This window comes from Beta vulgaris, chromosome 2, assembly GCF_026745355.1.
Source record: "Beta vulgaris subsp. vulgaris cultivar EL10 chromosome 2, EL10.2, whole genome shotgun sequence".
Classification (NCBI taxonomy): Eukaryota; Viridiplantae; Streptophyta; class Magnoliopsida; order Caryophyllales; family Amaranthaceae; genus Beta; species Beta vulgaris.
The window spans coordinates 36,201,721-36,223,175 of NC_079203.1; the positions used below are offsets into that span (position 1 = coordinate 36,201,721).

Below are 21,455 nucleotides of genomic sequence, written 5' to 3' on the forward strand. Positions count from 1 at the left end.
GGAAAGGGGATCCTATCTCCCCCCTTCTCTTTGTGCTATGTATGGAATACCTATCTAGACTAAAATGGGAGAGATAGAGCAATTTCACTATCATGCTAGATGCAAGGAAACCAAACTCACACATATGTGCTTTGCTGACGATTTGGTTATGTGTTGTAGAGGTGATTATGCATCCATTTATCTTCTGTTGAGACTTGAGATCCTTCAAGCTATTCTTTATGACCACTGGATTGCAGGCAAATGTCTCTAAGTCTGCAATATATACATGTGGAATGAATCAGAGAGAGCAGCAAAGAATTGTGGATATCTCTGGCTTCACTCATCAACAGGTCCCATTTAAGTACCTGGAGGTTCCAATATGTCAAAAAGGATAAATGTGACTCAATGTGAAGTGCTGGTAGAAAAGATGATAGCCAAGATTAGAGTGTGGAGCTCTAGGAACTTATCATATACTGCTAGAGTCCAGCTAGTCAATACAGTATTGATGAGTATCCACCAATATTGGGCTCAGGTATTTATACTACCTCAACAGGTGCTTAAAAGAATTACACAAATTTGTAGATCATTTCTATGGAGTGGGCAATACTTCACTCTTAAATCTGGTAATATTGCTTGGGAGAAAGTAGCACTCCTAAGAATGTAGGAGGCCTGGGTTTCAGAGATGTGTTTAAGTGGAATATAGCATGTCTTGGTAGATATGTGTGGGCTATATCTACTAAACAGGATAGTGTGTGGTTCAAAAGGGTACATTCAGTGTATCTTGAAGGGGGAGATTGGTGGGATTATACTCCTAAAGCAAGCTCAAGTTGGTATTAGAGGAAGCTTTGCCAGGTTAAGGAACAACTGAAGCACTCATTCACTCAAGCTGATTTCAGGAGCATGAGGCAATATTCACTGAAGAAAGTGTATGCCATCTTGATGGGGGAGCAAGAAAGAGTTCACTGGGATAGAGTAGTATGGAATAGGATGAATCTCCCTAAACATAGATTCATTATATGGTTGGCTATACAAGGTAAACTACAAACAACAGCAAAATTGGTTGTGATGGGTGTAAGTGACACTGATTCTTGTCTATTGTGTGCTGGACATAAAGAAGGTCATCAACATCTTTTCTTTAAGTGTCATTTCAGTCTAGCATGCTTGAACTATTTTAAGGAATGGATGCACTGCTCAGCACAAACAGAGGACTTACAACATCTGCTTACATGGATACAAAATAGCAGAAGAACTAAATTTCAGAAGCATGCATGTGTATCTAGCTAGGGTTGCTGCTATGGTCTATATGATATGGTAGAGTAGATTATGAATTAATTATAACAATTTGTACAAAACAAAAATAGAAAATGCCAATTATTGATTAAGGTGATGTTCCGAGTCACTATATGTTATTTGAGATTAAATTTCTTTTAGATTATATTACATTATTTATTAATATATATGTTGAGTTTATTTTAGTTTAGACAACCATAAAATATTTATGTGCTAATATTTTTAAATATATTTAAACCAATTAGCCAAATAATTGATCAACAAACAAGTAGCAAATATAAAGCTTATTTGATTAGTCAAAAAAAGGATTCTATTTTTTGTGCAATTACATGAAGTCCCTTAAAATTATAAACTACCCATTCAGTTTGAATATTATTATATTTTTTTAATCATTGATTTTATGTGAAACCCCTTACCATGATTGATTTATATACCATATATTAAAAGTAAAATAATATACAGGCAATGCTCTCATTAATTGGTAGCTAGAGAAAAGAATTTCACCCCATTATTTTCTTACCAATATTTAAGACTAAAAGATTCATGAAAAACTCTCATCTTAACGATGCCAACTTTATGACCACAAGGTTTATGTGGACAAAAATATCTGATATAAAATTATGTTCTAATTGCATTTTCTAACCAATTAAATATGAAAGATCTAGATTAATTTTCACAAACATTTATTTTGATCTAAAATACAAATATGCCATCAAAGGGCATGTTTTGATAAGATATCAGGCATAAGAGTAATTATATGGATCTATTTAAATTCTACTTTCACAAAATGTTCTTTTCTTTTTCGATCAATAACTTAAATGGGGAAACATAAACAGAAACGACATAATCAGGTGAGGAAGATTATGAGTTTGCACTTTCATCCTCTTTTCAACCATTTGTTCTCTATTTTAGTCGTCCATTTGATTTATTCTTCCTTTCGACATGCTTGTCATTATTTAATATAATTATATTATATGATAACCAATGGTTGAAAATTAGGTGATGAAGGTAAGTAATTATACAAGATGCAAAGCTCTAATTATGTTTAAATGAAAATTTAGTTTTGTTTAATTTGCCTCATCTTTAGGAATTTCAATCTAATTATCTAAGCATTATTTACATGTTTATGCGTTTTTAGGAAATTGAAGTACATTTCAACATATCCATGAATTGCAATGCATGTGAGAAAAAAGTTGTCAAAGTCATCTCCAAAATAAAAGGTATTCTTGAATCTTATAGTTATTTTTTATTAGGAAATTAAGTCAGCCCAAGAGCTAACTCGTACAAGGCTACTAGCCTCTAGGAAACACCAACACATTAGCTGGTAAGGCATGCATAGCATGCTAAGGAAATACCCCAGCATAATGCTGGGACGTAAGGATCGAACCTCTGACCTCAAAGGCCAAGGGGAGCGCTCTTCTCACTTGATCTAGCTCATATCCTTTCTTGAATCTTATAGATGTGAAAATGTAAATTCTTATTATCCATGTTTTATTATTTCTATATATTAATAATGCAGGAGTTGAAAAGTTTATCACTGATATGAAAAAACATAGAGTAACAGTAATAGGTCGATTTTGTCCACAAAAGGTTTTGAAGAAATTGACTAAAAAGACAGGAAAAAAGGTGAACCTTATAGAATTTGAAGAAGACAATGATAATGATGTAAAAGGATTTTCAAAGGAAGGAGAAATAAGTTCAAGTGGAGATGATTTAGATCATATCATTATACTAGATCGTTTTTCAATATTCTACGATGGATATGGGAATGACAACCCAATGTTTACAATTTTTAGCGACGAAAATGCAAATTCTTGCTCGGTAATGTAATATGGTTAAACTCTATTAAAGATGAAATATTTTTGTTATATTTTCACCCGTTTATGTTGACCTTGTAAATAGCTTAATAATCAATGGTAACATTGTATAGAATCATGTAGAATAAGTTTCAAAAGTGTTAGGTTCTATATGTATATGAATCCATAATCAAGATTTATTAAATTTTTTGTCTAATAAGAAATTTCTTGTGCTCGCACTAGTATTTCAAGATTATCGTGGTAACTATGAGTTCTTCATGTCATATGAAGGGAAAAAGATAATCGTTTGTTTTTGGTACTAGTTGTTACACCGCGTGCCTAAGCACACGACAACTCAAAATGTTGTATTTATAATATTCGAATTAGGCTAGATTGAGGTTTTAGTAAGCTAATGATTTACGTTACATAATTGACTGAGATTAAATTGAAGTTTTAACATAAATAAGTAAAAACAAATTGTTTATGTGGAGCAACTAATAACGGTTGGGGAGGTGATTTTTACCCCTTTTACTGAAATAGAGAGGGTGATTTATCCCCACTCTTGGTGCTCTAATGAGATTATGGAATTTATTTAATGAGAACGTATTGTGTCGGACTCGTCCGACCATAATCTTGGTCGGACGACTTTCAGGTGGTTCCAATTTTTTTTCAGGTAGTCTTCATTTTTTTTCAGGTGGTTCCATTTTTTTTCCAAGTAGTCTTCATTTTGTTTTCAGTTAGTCTTCTTTGTTTTTCAGTGGGTTTTTGTGCTTCAGTTAGACTTACTTGGGTTTCAGTTGGTCTTTATTCTTTTTCAGGTAGTCTACATTTTTCTTCAGGTAGTCTTCATTTTGTTTCAGTTAGTCCATTATTTCTTTCAGTTGGTCCAACTGAAAGAAAAGAAAAGTCCAACTGAAAGAAAAGAAAGTCTAACTGAAAGAAAAGAAAGTCCAACTGAAAGAAAAAGAAAGTCCAACTGAAAGAAAAGAAAGTCCAACTGAAAGAACACAAAGTCTAACTGAAAGAAAACAAAGTCCAACTGAAAGAAAACAAAGTCCAACTGAAAGAAAACAAAGTCCAACTGAAAAGAAAACTAACCTCAAATAGAAAGAAAGAGAGGAAAAATGTCAGTCACTTGAGCTGCTACTGATACAATTTTTGATGCCTGACAATGATGCTCGAAGGCAAGCTTATACACCATTCCTCTCTGCTGTTTTGAACATTAGGAGCTTGCTCTGTTTGTAGTTGAGGAGAAACCTCCTAATGTTCGTCAGCTTGCTGCTGTTTTGATGCGAAAGAAGATTACTGGCCATTGGGCCAAGCTTTCTCCTCAACTACGTCAACTCGTTAAACAATCACTCATTGAGAGCATCACCCTCGAGCATAGGTTCGAGCATAGGCTTCCAAAACAGTTTTTGGCCATAAATTCTCATACTTTCTTGAACCAGCTTTACTCTCAATAGCTTTAATGGCGGCATCAGTCCATAACATCTTTGATAATTCCTTCTTCGACATCTCTACTGGGAAATATACAGTCAATGGACAAAATCCGAGATGGTGGTGGTGGTTGTGGTGGTGGTGGGTTTTACGTGGGAATGGTGGAGAATCCTTCGACCGCCGTCGATGCTGTATATTATAGTACTGGGCTCAGCCCGTCTGACGAGAATATTAGGTCAGACGGTCTGACCCAATACTTTCACTTATTTAATACATAAAAATAAGATCAAATCTTGATTTTAACATCCCAAAAAATGAAGATATTACTTAATTACGAGCACCAAGTGCTCAAGGGCAGATAAGTAAAACAATAATAGATAACGTTTACCATTCAACTCATAAATTATCAGGAGTAAAGAAACAAAGTTGGTAGACAGGAGTAAAGCCTAACTTCAAAACAAGTAGGGAGAGAGTAAGCTTACAAAAAATATATATATGAGAGCATCCACAACAAAGAGGATCTCATCTCCTTTTAGCTCTCTCTCTCCTCAAAAAGGAGCTCCCCTCCATTGTAGACCTTGCTAAGAGGATCCTCTTAGCAAGAGGATTGAAGGAAATCCTCTTTTTGTAGAGGAAATGGAGCCTCGGCCCTTGTGCCGAAGAGGGTGATGAGTCAGTTGCAAAACGCAGCTCCTTCCCCTTGTTTGATGCGTTTCACCAAAAAATGCTGAATTTTTTTTTTCTGTTGTGGGCCCACTTGATATTTGTTTAAGTTTTGGTTGGATATTATCTTTCTCAAAAGGTCACTAATTTTAGCAACAACTATAAAAATAATTTAGATTCAAAATTTTATATAATAAAATATACTATTGGACATGTTTTATTTTTCTCTATAAATAGAGTCCAATTTTACCATAGTTTGACACACTTTTTTTTTACCACATTTCTCTCTTTCTTTACGGATTACAAACTTATACAAGCGTAGTAGTTAAAGATGGCATTAATTAATTTTAATTATACACAGATTAATAATATGAAACATACCATCAAAACTATAATTATCAAAATAAATTAGAGAATACATTGTGGGGTATGTGTAAAGTAAGAAGAAGAGGATCCTCTTTGTTGTAGAAAAATAGAGTTAAGTACACAGGAGGGTACTGAACTTTGAGCAAAATTTCAGTTAAGGTACTAAACTTTCAAAAGTTCCAGTTAGGGTACTCAAAATGGATGTCTGTTAACTTAAGGTACTGAACTTTGGTTTGTACCGTTAACATCCCCAAAAATAAAAGAAAAATGTGACATGGCATTCATTAAAAAGAAAAAGCTGACATGACATTAATCATACAAATTCCAAACTCTTTTCTCTCTCCTCTGATTCCTCACCCTCTTTTCTCTCTCCTCTAATTCCTCAACCTCTTTTTACTTTTTACTTTTTGCTACTCAAACTTTAGTTTAACCTTAATTCTCACCATCAATCTCCTCATGTCCACATGTCCAGCAACAAGGAAATAAATCTTATACCAACAACTCCATTCCCCACAGAACTACCATCACGTGAGACCTTCCAGGAAGGCTGCAACCATAGATCAATTAGAATAAGAAAACAACAATGAGTTAGTAATATGTATGTGGTTGACTTTATACATAAAATAGAACACGAAAAAAAGAACCAAGTGAAAATTGAACTCTAAGGGCATATTTGTTAATCATATACATTCTACATCAAGTTATTACATAAATAGATATGAACAAGCAGCTCCAATTTTGGGATCAGATAGTATACATAAAGATGAACAGCTTCTTGAAAGTCATACATAGATATAGAAAAAATGGATTAGAAACACTGAGGTCTGCAAAAGGACTACAAGGTTTGCTTAGATATAGTATAAGAGGTACTAACAACAAACTTCAGTAGAGAGCAGGAAATTATGAATGCATCAAGAGAGTTTAAAAGCTTAACCTTGACGTGAATCTTACTATATACGTTATTACCTCCATTCCAAGATAATTATTATAAACAGTTATGCATACATGTTCAAGGAATAAGAAATGTAGCTAATAATATTATATTAGTGTTTTGAAGAGAGGGGTAATATTAAGCTAATATGTCAAAAAATGAAATATGAAAAATTTATTAAGTGAAGCAATGATTTAAGATAAAAAGCAAGCTAAGGTGCAAATGCCTGATGGAATAAGGTCAATGTAAGCTTACAACCATAATGTGTAACAAGACTGCAAAAAAAGCCGCATATATACCCTATCAATTTAAAGACAAACTAAAAAAAAATTGACAGCAGTAAGCATACCCTTATGAGGCGATTTTTATGGTATACATTGAACCCATAGACATCAAGATCTTGTAAAAACTAAAGTTTGAGTAGCAAAAAGTAAAAAGTAAAAAGAGGTTGAAGAATTAGAGGAGAGAGAAAAGAGGGTGAGGAATCAGAGGAGAGAGAAAAGAGTTTGGAATTTGTATAATTAATGTCATGTCAGCTTTTTCTTTTTAATGAATGTCATGTCACATTTTTCTTTTATTTTTGGGATGTTAACGGTACAAACTAAAGTTCAGTACCTTAAGTTAACAGACATCCATTTTGAGTACCCTAACTGGAACTTTTGAAAGTTTAGTACCTTAACTGAAGCTTTTCTCAAAGTTCAGTACCCTCCTGTGTACTTAACTCTAGAAAAATATATGGAAATGTTAAAAGGAAGATGATGAGTTAGTGGGAAATGAGGTGGAGGAAAGAGAAAATGAGGTGTCAAGAGGAGAAAAGGAGAGAGAAAATATAAGAGGAAGAGGACCTCCTCTTTGTTGTGGATGCTCTGAAAAAACTAAATAGGTATATCCCCTCAAAAAAAAAAAAAACTAAATAGGTATATCTAGAAAAAGAAAATGTTGAAACTAATTTCAGCTTTGCTGCAAAAGTGGGGATTTACTCCCAACAAGGCAACTGTATACTAAAGATTACCAACAGCCAGTCGACTAAAGATTACCAACAGCCCATAGTTGACTAAAGATTTTCGACCTGCTATGACATTCACTTCTTCATATGCTTGAAATAAATACTTCCTCCCTTTCACAATATTTGCAACACTTTTGGAATTGCGGACTTCAAGTCAATTTTTCAATAGTGTATAATTAGATGAGAAGGGGTATGTAATTAGACTAACTAATAATACAACAAATACATTATATCAACACTTCGCATCCACCATCACCACCCTACCACTGTCAGCCGCCAACACCACCACCACCACCACAACCACCCCGCCGACACCACTGCCAACACCACTACCACAACCATCCCATCACAACCATCAAAACCACCACCACAACCACTTCGCCAACACCACAACCACAACCCCCCGTCACCACCATCTCCCATTTCACGAAAATTCACAAAAATTCACCAAGATTTCCATCCTCATCTTCTATATGAGTAAATTAAAACAGATCTAATCTAACCAAATTAGAGAAAGATCTAACCAAATTATAGATCAAACGAAAAACAAATCAAATACGAAAAAAGAAGAACATCGAAGGAGAGACAAAGAAGGAGAACAAAGGACAGAGAAAGGAGGAGAAGGGTCACATTCGTCTTCCCAACATGGTGATGGAGTGGTTGTGGTGGTCGATTTGTATTCGTCTTCACAACGTGGTGACGGGGTGGTTGTGGTAGTCGGTTTGTAGCGTGGAGAAGGAGAGAGTGTATGAGGAAGGTGCTCAACTTCGCAGCGGTGGTCGCTTCACAGCATGGGGAAGGAGAGTGCGTGAGGGAGGAGCTTGACTACAAAGCGGTGGTTTGAAAATGGTGTCGAGAGTATGAGGATAGAGAGAGGAGTCGTGAGGGAGGAAAGAGAGTGGAGGTGGTGAGGAATGGGTTAGGTTTTTGTGGTGGGGGTGAAGGAATGGTTGTGGGTGGAAGATCGAGGAGTAGTTAGGGGAAAGATTAGGTAGCTTAATTATTTTAGATAAGAGTATGTAATCAATACTTATTTTATAAAGTAAGGGTATTTAAGCAAGTTCACCCTCCTAAACTTACTAAAAAAGGAAAGAAGAAAAAGTATTGCAAACATTTTGAAACATCCCGAAATGGAAAGTGTTGCAAATATTGTGAAATAGAGGAAGTACCATTTTTCCTCTAGAGTAAATCGTAATGGATCTTTTTATAATTATGAGCCTAGTGGGATTTGAACCCACATCCTAGGTATTACCACAATGCTCTACCAATTGAACTAGTAGGCTATCAATTGACCAAAATGATTATTATGTTGTATGTTAATAGACATGGACATTAGTATATGAATCGAAAGCAAAAATATTGAGGGATAAAACGATAAAGGGGCACTTTAAGTCATAATACCTTGACATCAGTAATTGAGCAAGCAGTAAAAGAATACCAATGCAAAGGTATAAAAAATCTATGTTTAGAAAGAATTAATATGAAGTTAGATTTTGATTTCACAAATCTTTAGAATCTAACATACAAGAAACAATGATATCCATATACGGTGATTCTTCCTAGAGGACCGAATAATACATTTGTTTTGTCATCAATATACAGCCATGAAAAGCTTAAAGCCTGAAGGGCAATAAAAATATATAGAAGTACAAATCAAAAGCTTTGTCTCTTTTGAGACTATAGCCCACTATGGTTGCAAATATTTAACAATAATGGTTGGTATCATACTATCATCTGCTCATGAATAGTTATTTATTCCTTTTATTCTCTTCACTTATCACTTATAATTCTACATTCTTTGCTCTCAATCTTGAGGGCGCATTTCCCACGCTGCTCATATCTTAGTAGATATTATTCGTACCTTCATCAAGTATCTTATCTTCATCTTGTTTATTTACCATGCTACTATAAGTAATGTTTAGGCATAACACTGATATCTCAACATCCTTCAAGTTCAAATAAAATGAAGAAATATCATGTAGAAAGGGGGGCACTATGAAGCCAGAGAAAAAAATTAAAGCTACATTAACCCTTTAGAACACCACCAATGATAAGTCAAGAACTTTTCTTGATATAGCACAGGTTCTCAGTACTATAAAAGAAATCAATGCCTTATAACTTGTAAGTGAAATATGACTAACTTTAGAGGGCAAACAATTCAAAGCAAATGTTGCGATGCTTTAAAGGGTAACTAACTTGATCTTTGAAGGGGTGGTGATATAATTGAGCCTTTTTTAACCTAAAATTAGTAGAGATTCACTCAATCAAATAGAATTTTGAATCTGCGGTCTACCTCATGTCACATTCTCCTTAATTTGGTTGTAAAGAGAAAAAATTTAGGAAAATGGATCAACCAAAGCTTCCACCCCCCACCTCTGCCACCTTCCCTCCCCCCACTACCATTCTCACCACCTTTCCCACACCCCAACCCCATCCCCTACCCCCAGCAACCACCCTAGCAGCCTTCCCTTCCCCCACCACCCCGTCGAACCCCCCCACCTGCTTACCCCTTGATTTCCCGCAGCCCCCCACCGAAAAAGCATCAACGAGAGAGAATTCAGCACTGCGACGAAGGAAGAGGAAGCGAGAGTACGACGGAAGAAGCAATAACAGAAGAAGCAATTCCTTGCGATATTTGATGCTAGCATCAAGGAGACATAATTCAGCTGGTTTAAGTGGGGATTAAAGGATAGAAGAAGCAATTCAGGCGAAAGTTAGGAGGGAGGTGTTTGCTGCAAAAATCGAGAGGGAGGGGAGGGGGATTTCCACAGAGGTTAGGGGAGGGGGGTCTCGAAGGGGATTCGGGGAGTGGGAGGTTGGTGCTGCGGGTGGGAAGTGGGGGTGCTGGGAGTAGGAGTGGGTAAGGGTGGTTGCAGGGGGTGGTGGAGTGGGGTGGTTATGGGGGTGGAGTGGGGTGGCTGCTGGGATTCGGGTGGTGGGGGAGGTAGGAGTGGGTAAGGGTGGTTGCGGGGGTTGGTGGAGTAGGGTGGTTGTTGGGATTTGGGGAGTGAGGAGGGGGGTGCTGGGGATAGTGAGAGTGGGGGGTTACTGGGGTGGTGGTAGTGGGGAGGGTTCGACTGACAAGAGGGTTGTGACGGTGGAAGGGAGAGGGAGGGGCTGGGGTGGACAGGGGAGAAGGTGGCGAAAATGGTGGTGGTTAAGAGTAGAAATTGAAAATTAAAATAAAAAAGAGAAATTACAAAAATTACTTTATCAGCTGATTACAAGTCATTTAGGTGCATTTTTAACGAAATTTCTCAATAGTTCTGGGTATTTAAAAATAACTCATAATTGGAGGTATTAAAATCGGACGGGCCAAAGTTTGGGTATTCTAACCCATTATTTCAAAATTTTAAACTCAAGTCGAAGAAGAATTTTTAATTCGATTATATTATGAGTAAGTAGAGAATAGCTTGATAGGCAAAATCTAGTGAAGGAAGCTGAAAAGCACAGAGAGGGAAAGGAAAACCTAACTCAAGCGAAACCAAAATAAACTCTAAGCTAAGTGAACTCCTCGCATAGCCTCCAAGTCCTACTCTTTCTTACTACACAAGACTGAGGGTAATTGTCAACACACCCATATAGCAATTTAATATTCGACAGTCATTTCATAATATCAAGATAGTCTAAAGTAAATGCCACCTTGCAAGCTTGCACTATACGTAACTGCATTGAGATAAACTAACACAAAATATGTGTATCCTAACTAAGTACTAACATATTTAGGTAAAATCATCAATGAGGAAAAAAACTGTAATAAAAATTTATTTGGATCTTACTTGAAAGCATATTTGGAGGTTCTTAAGAAATTAGACATATTTGATGGTTTCTTCAAATTTCACAAATTTCAACTAGTCGCAAGTGACCATCAATACTGAGCTTCTAATTAATTGTAGTTGTTGAATATCTGTAAATGATTAGTCAGTAAGCAAACAAAACACTTCAAGTCATCCCCGAAATGCGAAAAATAACATAATAACAGGAGATAAGCTATAAATTTGTCCATTTCTTATGGAGGAACAAGATTCACTATGCTTTGCCTTGATTATGATGCATCAAACAGGATTGACTATTAAATTATCTACATCTCATCCAATGTGAAGTTGTAGGATCTCATCAAAGGGGATCTCTAATGGAAACAACCCAGTTTCTTGTTCGAGGGTTAGGCCCTTTAGATATACCTACCAAGCCCCAGGTAGGAGCCTCTTTTGCAGCTAAAATAAACCATGGTACTGATATTGGTGTGGATAGACTATAAAAATAAGTCAAGAAAATTGAAATCCACTACATAAATTTAGAAAATATTTAGAGTTCAAAATGTTCAAAGATTAGCCCCATATTGGAACAAAAAGTGTGGTCTAATATCTTAGAAATTGAAGTCCAGGACACAATATTTGTGCCCATATTAGAGTAAAGACTATGGTAAAATGCTTCGAAGGGAGGCTAAATCCTCAAACTAGTTGGTATTTGAAGATGACATACAGATTATCACAATCATGTCGAGGTTTCACAAAGTATAACATATAGAATATTTTGAGCTAGCAAAATCATCTAGTGTAAAGAATTTCTGAAGATAGAGGATACTTGCCTATCATATATTCACAATTTTAGAGCATTTGACGTTTTCACATACTTTAACTTGAAGTTTGAACAAAGAGATACAATCTTTTTCCATATTGAGAATACTAATTGGTATGTTTCTCCATTTAGCATTGAGCTTAAGGAACGCATTGAGAATACTACTAACATCAAGTGAAATTTCAGCAATCATACAGGACTACTAACATATCAACATATCAGAGAACCTAACACAACGATTAGACATGTAAAGTGAAAAGACTTCATCATGAATAGAGTCATACTATGCACGATCAGCTATAAGCTTTATGAGCATGCCTCATCCGACTGTAGCTGTACCCGATCTCTCTAAGCTCGTTGTCCAATTGGATGTACTTGTTGCAGATAGGATCCTTAGAGAAAGTAAGAAGAGATTTTAGTCATCTAAGCTATAAAACATGGTGCATTGTCCTTCAATTCAACACGACCATTCTTCATCAAAAACTACATTGCAAATTTTTTACTAGCCACCATCACCAAAAGGCATCCAAAAATGATCAGTTCGTTAATATAATTCAACAAATCATCCCTTGAATTCAGCTCCAAAACCTTTACATTCATCAATACCAATTTCAAATTAAACTCACATTCAAGTTTCAATTATCATTAGAGCATCGAACAAAAATGTATCAACAGATTATCACAAAACCAGAAAAGATCATTTCAGATTCCTTTGTAACGACAAATTATTGCTAAGAAGATACTCTAGTGCTAAACTCGAAACAAGATAGAAAAGCTGTGGATTTGTAAGGATATAAAGTAATAATTAGCATAAGCTAATCCATTCATTAATACCAAAACAAAATTTAGCTAAAAAAATTGAAAAAAAAATCATCAATCTCTATGACCAGATTATCGGAATCTGGAAAATAGATCATTTCACATCTCTTGAATTATACTAATGTTTAAGAATTGAATAACAAAACTAACATAAATATATGGAAAATTGTAAAACCTTAAGATAGAGGAGAGAATAATTGATATTAAATGTGATTCCAACAATCTACCAACAAAGATGCTATTTTACAATGCTAAACAAGAACTAAAACTCTAGGATTGAAAATATGGACAATTAGCCAAGGAAAGAAAAATTGACGCGGACAATACCTAATTTCAAGTTATTGTCCATCGAATATGTGAATGTGCGAATTCATATTCTCTCAATCAAGTGAGATACAATATATCACAAAACGATGCTTCTATTAGCACAAATAAGATTAGGTGACAAAGTTTCTAAACAAATGAACAAAAGAAAACCACCCCAAGTAACATATAACATATGAAATTTTGAGATGTCCCTTTTGAACCCAATATCAAGAATAGCCATTCGCAATTCCTTTTTCCTATCAAATATATATGACCATATCACATCGTTGAATCCAAAATGATGTCACCAAATCCCTAAAAAAACTCCACCGTAGTAAAATTCTGAATAGAAAGCCTAATCTATTACACATGAATCGAATCCCTAAGAGAAGAAAGTTGTACGTTGAAAGGGTGATTCTTGATGAAAATGCACCCACTCTTGTGAATAGTACCTACATGATGTGGGAAAGTCTTTGAGGCTTTGACATGAGCCTTCGATTTGAACTGGTGTTCTTCGTCAGGCATGGCTATACAAAATAGAAAACACATTTTTTAAGAAAACATAGAAAACCTACCCTGTTGCCCAGAAGAGTAGCTTGGAATTAACATCTAGCTCTAAAAATTGTTGACAATCCTTGCTATACAAGAGGACTAATTAAAGTGATTAACTCAAAAAAAAAAAGAACTGCATTTATAAAAAAAAGATTCAAAATGAATTTAATTTTTAAAAAAACAATTCATGGATAATTGGGGGAGGGACTGACCTGATTCTTGAAAAAAATTAAGCTCCTCATACTTGCTTTTCAATCCCCAAAAAAGTAAGCCTAAAACAAAAACACACAAGGAAAAAAAAAAGCCCACAAAATAACGGATACATCAAACTGACATTTAGGAAATGAATCCCTGGAAATTGATTACATAAAAGGAAAGGAAATTTAATCAGTGCATGACAAAAAGGAGATTTAGAGAGAGAAAACCAAACCTCTTGCTTAGAGAAAGGAGCTTGCACTATATAATTTGTGGGATCTGTTGGAAAAGCAAGCAAAGGGCAGCTTGAAAGCATATGGAAAATTTTTCAATATAAGCTAAAACTGAAAAAAAATGAAAACAAACAATGATGATTTGAAGAGGACTACTAACTGACCTTGCAAATTCGGAATCAAAATAGGGAGGAGACTCGCATTGTTGATTTTTCTAGGAGATCTTCTCAGGTGTTTACTCATCCTCAATTAAGCGTGTTTTAGCCAAAACCCTAAATGGAATTTCATGAATCATATTCATAAGCACTTAAACAAGATCACATGCATATACATTTAAGGATCACATAATAGTTTAGAATTAACCTTTGAAACGTCATTTCCACAAAGCTCTTCGAGATCCGGAGATAGAACCGCAACTGAGATTTATCTACTAGGTCCACCAATCCAGACTAACGCTCCACCAATGCTAGTTGGAAGGAATAAGGATTTTCTATTTCTTAGCGCAGTATTACGTTGCCGACTAATTTGGAGGCGATGGCGAAAACTGACAATTTGGGGATTTTCCGGCGAAACTTTGAGACCTAAGAAAGAAAGAATAACATCAACATCTTCATCATTTGCCTTGTTGTTGATGTTAAAATTATGATATCATTCATTGATGATCATTGTATATGATAATACTATATAGTAATTGTACAAGTAAAGAGACACATAAACAAGTTCAACTCAAACGTCGGAAAAAGTCATCACTTCATATGAGTTTGTTATTTCTAGTCTAGTACTCCCTCCGTTTCCTAAAGATTTTCCCTCTTTCCGTTTAAGGGTGTTTCCAAAATATCTTTCCTCTTTTGCTTTATTCCTTATTTGGCAAAACAAATTTCTCTATTTACCCTCTCATGTCACTATCATATGGTCCACCATTACATTATTAATTCAATTTTACTCCCTTTCTCTCTCCTACTTTAACCCCTTTTTATTTGTTTATTTATCTTAACCCCTTTCTCTCTCCTACTTTACTCACACCATGCCCCACACAACTTGATTTTCCTTGGTACCTGTAGGAACAGTAAGTGGGAAGATCTTTAGGAAACGGATGGAGTACTACATTGTGTTCCTCATCAGAAGAAAAAATCTCATTGCAACACTCTATCTTGTACAATTACTACATAGTAGTATTATATACAATTATCATCAAGACAGAGTGTATGTAATACTACTATGTAGTAATTATACTAGATAGAATATTACAATGAGATTTCTCTTGTGATAATTTTCCGACGTTTGAGTTGAACTTGTTTATTACAATGAGATTTCTCTTGTGATAATTTTCCGACGTTTGAGTTGAACTTGTTTATTACAATGAGATTTCTCTTGTGATAATTTTCCGACGTTTGAGTTGAACTTGTTTATGTGTCTCTTCACTTTACTTGTACAATTACTACATAGTAGTATTATATACAATAATCATTAATGAATGGCATCATAATCCTAACATCAACAACAAGGAGAATTATGAAGATGTTGATGTTACTCATTATTTCTCGGGTCTCAAAATTTCGCCGGAAAATCACCAAACGATCACGTGTAACACAAAAGAAGCAAAGGAAAAAAAGACCTGAACTTAATCATCATACATTCTCAGGATTTCTCATTCCCTTGAACAATAGATCCTCAATACTAGCATGCCAAATTTTAGCTCCGCGAAAATGAAGCTTAGTAATCTGTCACCAAAACGAACAAAAATCGAAAGTGTTAACATACATTTGAATTAATGAAAGCAAAGAATAACAATAACAATAAAAATAACGAGAATCCAGGTAAGTAATTTACAGGATTTACAGCTTCCACGTTTCCTGTGAATGAGGCACCATCACACAACCGAATTTTCACTCTGTTCCAATTATAGAAATCTGAAGGATCAATAATGTCTTAGTGGTTGATGAAGGTATAAATATTGACAATATAGGACTAACCTCCATATGAACCAACGAAATATTGATCCCAGTTCCATGTCCTCTATGTAAATGATATGCAGCACAGCACAACCACAATAAATCGCTCGAATCCCAACATTTCTCATTTCAACTACTTAAAATCACAGCACAACCACTAAATCTAGTTTAATCAACTTCAATTACTGAATTCCACCAAGAACATTTCACAACCTTCAACTATAAACGACGTCTCAGTTCTCACATGCCAAAATGACCAAAGCCTCATCCAAACATCAACAAAATAAAAATAAAAAAAACAAAAAAAATACCCAAACTCAAATAAAAAAGTATGAACAATTCGCATTTCAACTACTTCAAACACTTAACCAAGCTTAAAATCACAAGTACAACCAATAAATCTACCTCAAACAACTTCAATTAACTAACATTTCTCCGAAAGAAAGCGCAGTTACCTCAGAGCGGACCCATCCATGAACGGCGGCGGAGAAGATTGAGGGAAGGAGGAAACACCAGCGACGAAGCGGCATACAACCACTGCAAAACTGGTGGTCGAGCGACGAAAACGAAAGGAGGAGAAGAGTGACGAAAACGAAAACGAAACGAGGTGGCGATCCACAGCCGAGGTCGGAGAGAGAGGGGCAGGGGCGTGAGTGAGAGAGGCGGGGATTCAGCTAGGGAAGTTTTAGGGTGTGGTGTGTGGTGTGAGTGCGGCGGGAATGAGCTTTAAGGGGGAGATGAGAAAGTGAAGGGTTGCTGTTGTTTAAAAACCGCAACCCTTCGTATGGAAGGGTTGTAATTTTTGGGCTAACGACAGCACTTTGTAATGAAGGGCTACGGTTTTTGGGTTAATCGCACTCCTTTGTAACTAAGGGCTGCGTTTTTCAGATAATTGCAATTTTTTTTTGAGGGAACAGTGATCAGATAATTGCATCTCTTGAACTATAGCCTTTGGCTTTTTTTCTTATAGTGATCCATAATTTTAGTTTTTTATTAATTAATTCATTCCCTCGTATTTAATATTGTTATTTGCTCGGTTTAGTAAAACAGCTCTTTCCATCTGATTTAGGCTATGCTTAGTTGACCTTATTTTTGCTAATTTCAGATCTAATCAGATCAGATCAGATCAGATCAGATCAGATCAGAAAAAATAAGTTCAGATCAGTTCAAATCACTATTAAATATCTTTCATTACATATTTAATATCTTTCATTACATATTTAAAAACTCATTATTACTATTAAATATCTTTCATTACATATTAGTAAAAATTATACTAATTGAATATTAATAAAATACTCATTGAGACGAATCAAACAAGATCCCACATGACTATATTTTTTCTTATATATTGAGAAAAATCTAAAAGATTCTCTCTAATTGTGAATAGTGTCAAGGTTCTAAGGCTATGGCTATGTTCAGTTCACCTTATTTTTGCTTATTTCAGATCTGATCAGATCATATCATATCATATCAGAAAAAATAAGTTCAGATCATATCAGATTAGATCAGATCAGATCTGATCAGACCAGACCAGACCAGATCAGATCAGTTCAGATCAGATCAGATCATGCTTATATTTAAAAAACTCATTATTACTAATAAAATATCTTTCATTACATATTAGTAAAAATTATACTAATTGAATATTAATAAAATACTCATTGAGACGAATCAAAAAGACCCCACATGACTATATTTTTTCTTATATATTGAGAAAAATCTAAAAGATTCTCTCTAATTGTGAATAGTGTCAAGATTCTAAGTGAGAAAGATAAAAAAAAATACAAAGAGAGTATTATTATTTACTAGTATATTTGTTCAAAAGGATTATTATTGTTGTTGTTGTACTTATTAATTATTAATATTGGTAATTATTATTAATCTTGTTGTTACCATTATAAATGTCATTGTTATCATTATGTTAAGTTATTTTGTTGTTATTAAATAACAGAATATTAAGAACCACGTGTTAAGAACATAAGATTGACGCAAAAATAAGAAATATATATTATATGATAGCTCAAATACATGACAACGAAACTACTAAGTTCGGATTATATTTCAAAATAAGCTAAGTGTGAGATATAAATTATAAATTTAGATCCGGTACACCTCTTCCTATCGAATTCCAAATCTCTCTAGCTATTTGAAGTTGCACGCTATTTATTTCTATTATGCGCAAGTCATAGTTGTTTGTATATCTTATTTTATTTTATATGAAAAAAAAGAGTTGAATCTGCCGACTTCTCAAGTGTGAAACTTTTTTTTAAGGAAAAGTGTGAAACATTGTATAAGTGCTCTTATAAATTAATGACTTGAGTTATATAATTATTTTTAGTAATAATAATTATTATGATTATAATTATTATTGTTGTTCTTAAATAATGATAATTATTATTATTATTATTATTATTATTAATAAAAGTTGTGTAAAAGTTTTAATAGAAATAAAATGATAATAATAGTAATACTATAAAGAAGATCTTATAATGTATTGCATAATAATGAATTGCAAAGTAATAATATAATAGTAATAATATATTTTATAAAAGATAAGATCTTCTAAATCAGATCAGATCAGATCAGAAAAAATAAGTTCAGATCAGATCAGAAAAAATAAGTTCTGATCAGATCAGATTAGATAAGTTCAGATCAGAAAATTTCAGGTGAACTAAACATAGCCTATGTTCAGTTCACCTTATTTTTGCTTATTTCAGATCTAATTAGATCATATCAGATCAGATTAGAAAAAATAAGTTCAAATCAGATCAGATCAGAAAAAATAAGTTCAAATCATATCAGACCAGATCAGTTCAGATCAGATCATGCTTATATTTAAAAACTCATTATTACTAGTGAGTATCTTTCATTACATATTAGTAAAAATTATACTAATTGAATTTTAATAAAATACTCATTGAGACGAATCAAGCAAGACCCCACATGACTATATTTTTTCTTATATATTGAGAAAAATCTAAAAGATTCTCTCTAATTGTGAATAGTGTCAAGATTCTAAATGAGAAAGATAAAAAAAATACAAAGGGAGTATTATTATTTACTAGTACATTTGTTCAAAAGGATTATTATTATTGTTGTTGTACTTATTAATTATTAATATTGGTAATTATTAGTAATATTGCTGTTACCATTATAAATGTCATTGAAATCATTATATTAAGTTATTTTATTGTTATTAAATAATAGAAAATCAAAAACCACGTGTTAAGAACATAAGATTGACGCAAAAATAAGAAATATATATAATATGATAGCTCAAATCCATGACAACGAAACTACTAAGTTCGGATTACATTTCAAAATAAGCTAAGTGTGAAATACAAATTATAAATTTAGATTCGGTACACCTCTTCCTATCGAATTCCAAATCTCTCTAGCTATTTGAAGTTGCACGCTATTTATGTCTTTTATGCGCAAGTCATAGTTGTTTGTATATCTTATTTTATTTTATATGGAAAAAAAAGAGTTGAGTCTGCCGACTTCTCAAGTGTGACACATTTTTTTAAGGGAAAGTGTGAAATATTGTATAAGTGCTCTTATAAATTAATGACTTGATTTATATAATTATTTTTAGTAATAATAATTATTATTATGATTATAATAATTATTGTTGTTCTTATAATAATAATAATAATAATAATAATAATAATAATAATAATAATAATAATATTATTATTATTATTATTATTAATAAAAGTTGTGTAAAAGTTGTAATAGAAATAAAATGATAATAATAGTAATACTATAAAGAAGATCTTATAATGTATTGCATAATAATGAATTACAAAGTAATAATATAATAGTAATAATATATTTTATAAAAGATAAGATCTTGTAAATCAGATCAGTTCAGATCAGTTCAGATCAGATCAGATCATATCATATCAGAAAAAATAAGTTCAGATCAGATCAGATCAAATAAGTTCATATCAGAAAATTTTAGGTGAACTAAACATAGCCTTAGTTAGTATAGTATTAGAATTTAGATATAATAACATAACTATCTCCCTGTGGAATCGACCCTGACTGCCCTGACTACTAGCTAGTGGACCTTAGGTTAATTTTGATTAGGTGATACGACTTTAGCCTGTCAAATTTTGACGCTGTTGTCGGGGAGACAATTTATTTTCATTTTATTTGAATTATAGTATTACACTGACTCATTCTAAAGATCGCATGTTCTTTGGAGCATCTCACGTTTGTTTTAGTGTTCTTGGTGTATGAGCAGGAAATTAAAATCCCCGAATCTTATTCCATTTGATCCAGAGATTGAAAAGACTGCTCGTAGACTCAGAAAGAAAACTAAGCAAGCAAGGTTATCTGCAGGGACACCTTCCCAAAAGGCACCTTCTCCACCATTCTCACCACAATAAAATTTCCCCGTCACACTTTATTCTCTTAAAATGGGTGAGAATGTTACACGAACTGTAATACTCCGTATTTTTGGAGTTAATTCTTTATAATTAAGAAAATATAAAGAATATAATTAAAAGGTATTTTAGTATTATTTACAAAATATAATAATAGAATAATAATAATAATATGGTTCGGTTTAGTAATTTTGGAATTTTAAAAGATTAAAGCGAGTTTAGCTAGATCTAGATTTGCCACACAATAAATAGGAGAGAATAAGAAAAAAAACATAAATCAGAAACCCTAAACTCTTTAGTTTGTCAGCCGTTTCTCTTCTCTCCCTCAAAAAGAACTCTATCTCCTCCCTTTTCATCCTTCGACCCTTTTCCCCTCTCTTCTTCCCTGAACCGTCGACGAGGCTGGTGCGAGGTCGGAGTGAAGGCGGGTCGAGCATGCGAGTGTGTGCGAGTGAGCGAAGTCGAGGGTGAGGTCAACTTTGGTGTGCGACGCGAGGCTTCGAGGGAGTACATTTTGTGCGTGCGAGGTTGTCGACGAGGGTGCGAGCGAGGGCGTCGCGCCGAGCGAAGTGTTGTGCGTCGTCGTGTGCGAAGTGGTGGTGTGTTCGAGGACCTGTGCGACTGTTCGTGGGCTCGAGCGTGCGGTGCGAGCCAACAGTGTTCGCGTTCGAGCGTAGTTGTGCGAGGCTGGTGGCACGAAGGCTGGTACGAGTGTGGTGTGTGTGTTGTTGTGCAAACCAGCGAGGTGGTGGTGCGAGCAGCGTCCGAGGCTTTTGCGAATTCGTTGTACGACAAATCTGGTTGCGCGAGGCTAGTGGTGCGAGTGATTTGGGCGACGAACCTGGTTGTGCGCACGGGAGTGGTGCGCGAGTGCGGTGTTGTGCGCCGTTGCCGGAGATCAGTCGCCGAAGTTCGGTTGCCGGCGAGATTAAGGGGTATAAAACCTAATATGTATATG

At 34.4% G+C, this 21,455-nt stretch overlaps 1 protein-coding gene and 1 non-coding gene across 9 annotated transcripts; one reads left to right on the plus strand and one right to left on the minus strand.

Moving 5' to 3' along the window:
• Positions 1 to 2,087: 2,087 nt before the first annotated feature.
• Positions 2,088 to 3,099, plus strand: LOC130590612 (heavy metal-associated isoprenylated plant protein 19-like). The gene is made up of 3 exons (XM_057393096.1): positions 2,088 to 2,136; positions 2,418 to 2,489; positions 2,789 to 3,099. Exons 1-3 carry the CDS (start codon positions 2,088 to 2,090, stop codon positions 3,097 to 3,099), a joined length of 432 nt encoding a protein of 143 aa, XP_057249079.1.
• A 10,094-nt stretch (positions 3,100 to 13,193) lies between these two features.
• Positions 13,194 to 17,223, minus strand: LOC109134100 (uncharacterized). Of its 8 annotated transcripts, XR_008968079.1 has the most exons (8): positions 16,559 to 17,223; positions 16,125 to 16,167; positions 15,982 to 16,042; positions 14,515 to 15,872; positions 14,316 to 14,423; positions 14,154 to 14,223; positions 13,936 to 13,995; positions 13,194 to 13,698 (listed from the first exon to the last, which is right to left on the minus strand). It is a non-coding gene; the product is annotated as an uncharacterized LOC109134100 (transcript). The 8 variants fall into 8 exon arrangements; XR_008968076.1 differs by lacking the exon at positions 16,125 to 16,167 and having other exon boundaries at positions 15,982 to 16,061; XR_008968078.1 differs by having other exon boundaries at positions 15,982 to 16,167.
• Positions 17,224 to 21,455: the final 4,232 nt, after the last annotated feature.

Excerpts from the sequence above, each read along its gene's own strand:
- LOC130590612 (XM_057393096.1), top strand. The coding sequence starts at position 2,088 with ATGGGGAAACATAAACAGAAACGACATAATCAGGTGAGGAAGATTATG. Across the intron at positions 2,137-2,417 it reads TCAGGTGAGGAAGATTATGA|TACATTTCAACATATCCATG; the intron begins GTTTGCACTTTC and ends AGGAAATTGAAG. Across the intron at positions 2,490-2,788 it reads AGTCATCTCCAAAATAAAAG|GAGTTGAAAAGTTTATCACT; the intron begins GTATTCTTGAAT and ends TTAATAATGCAG.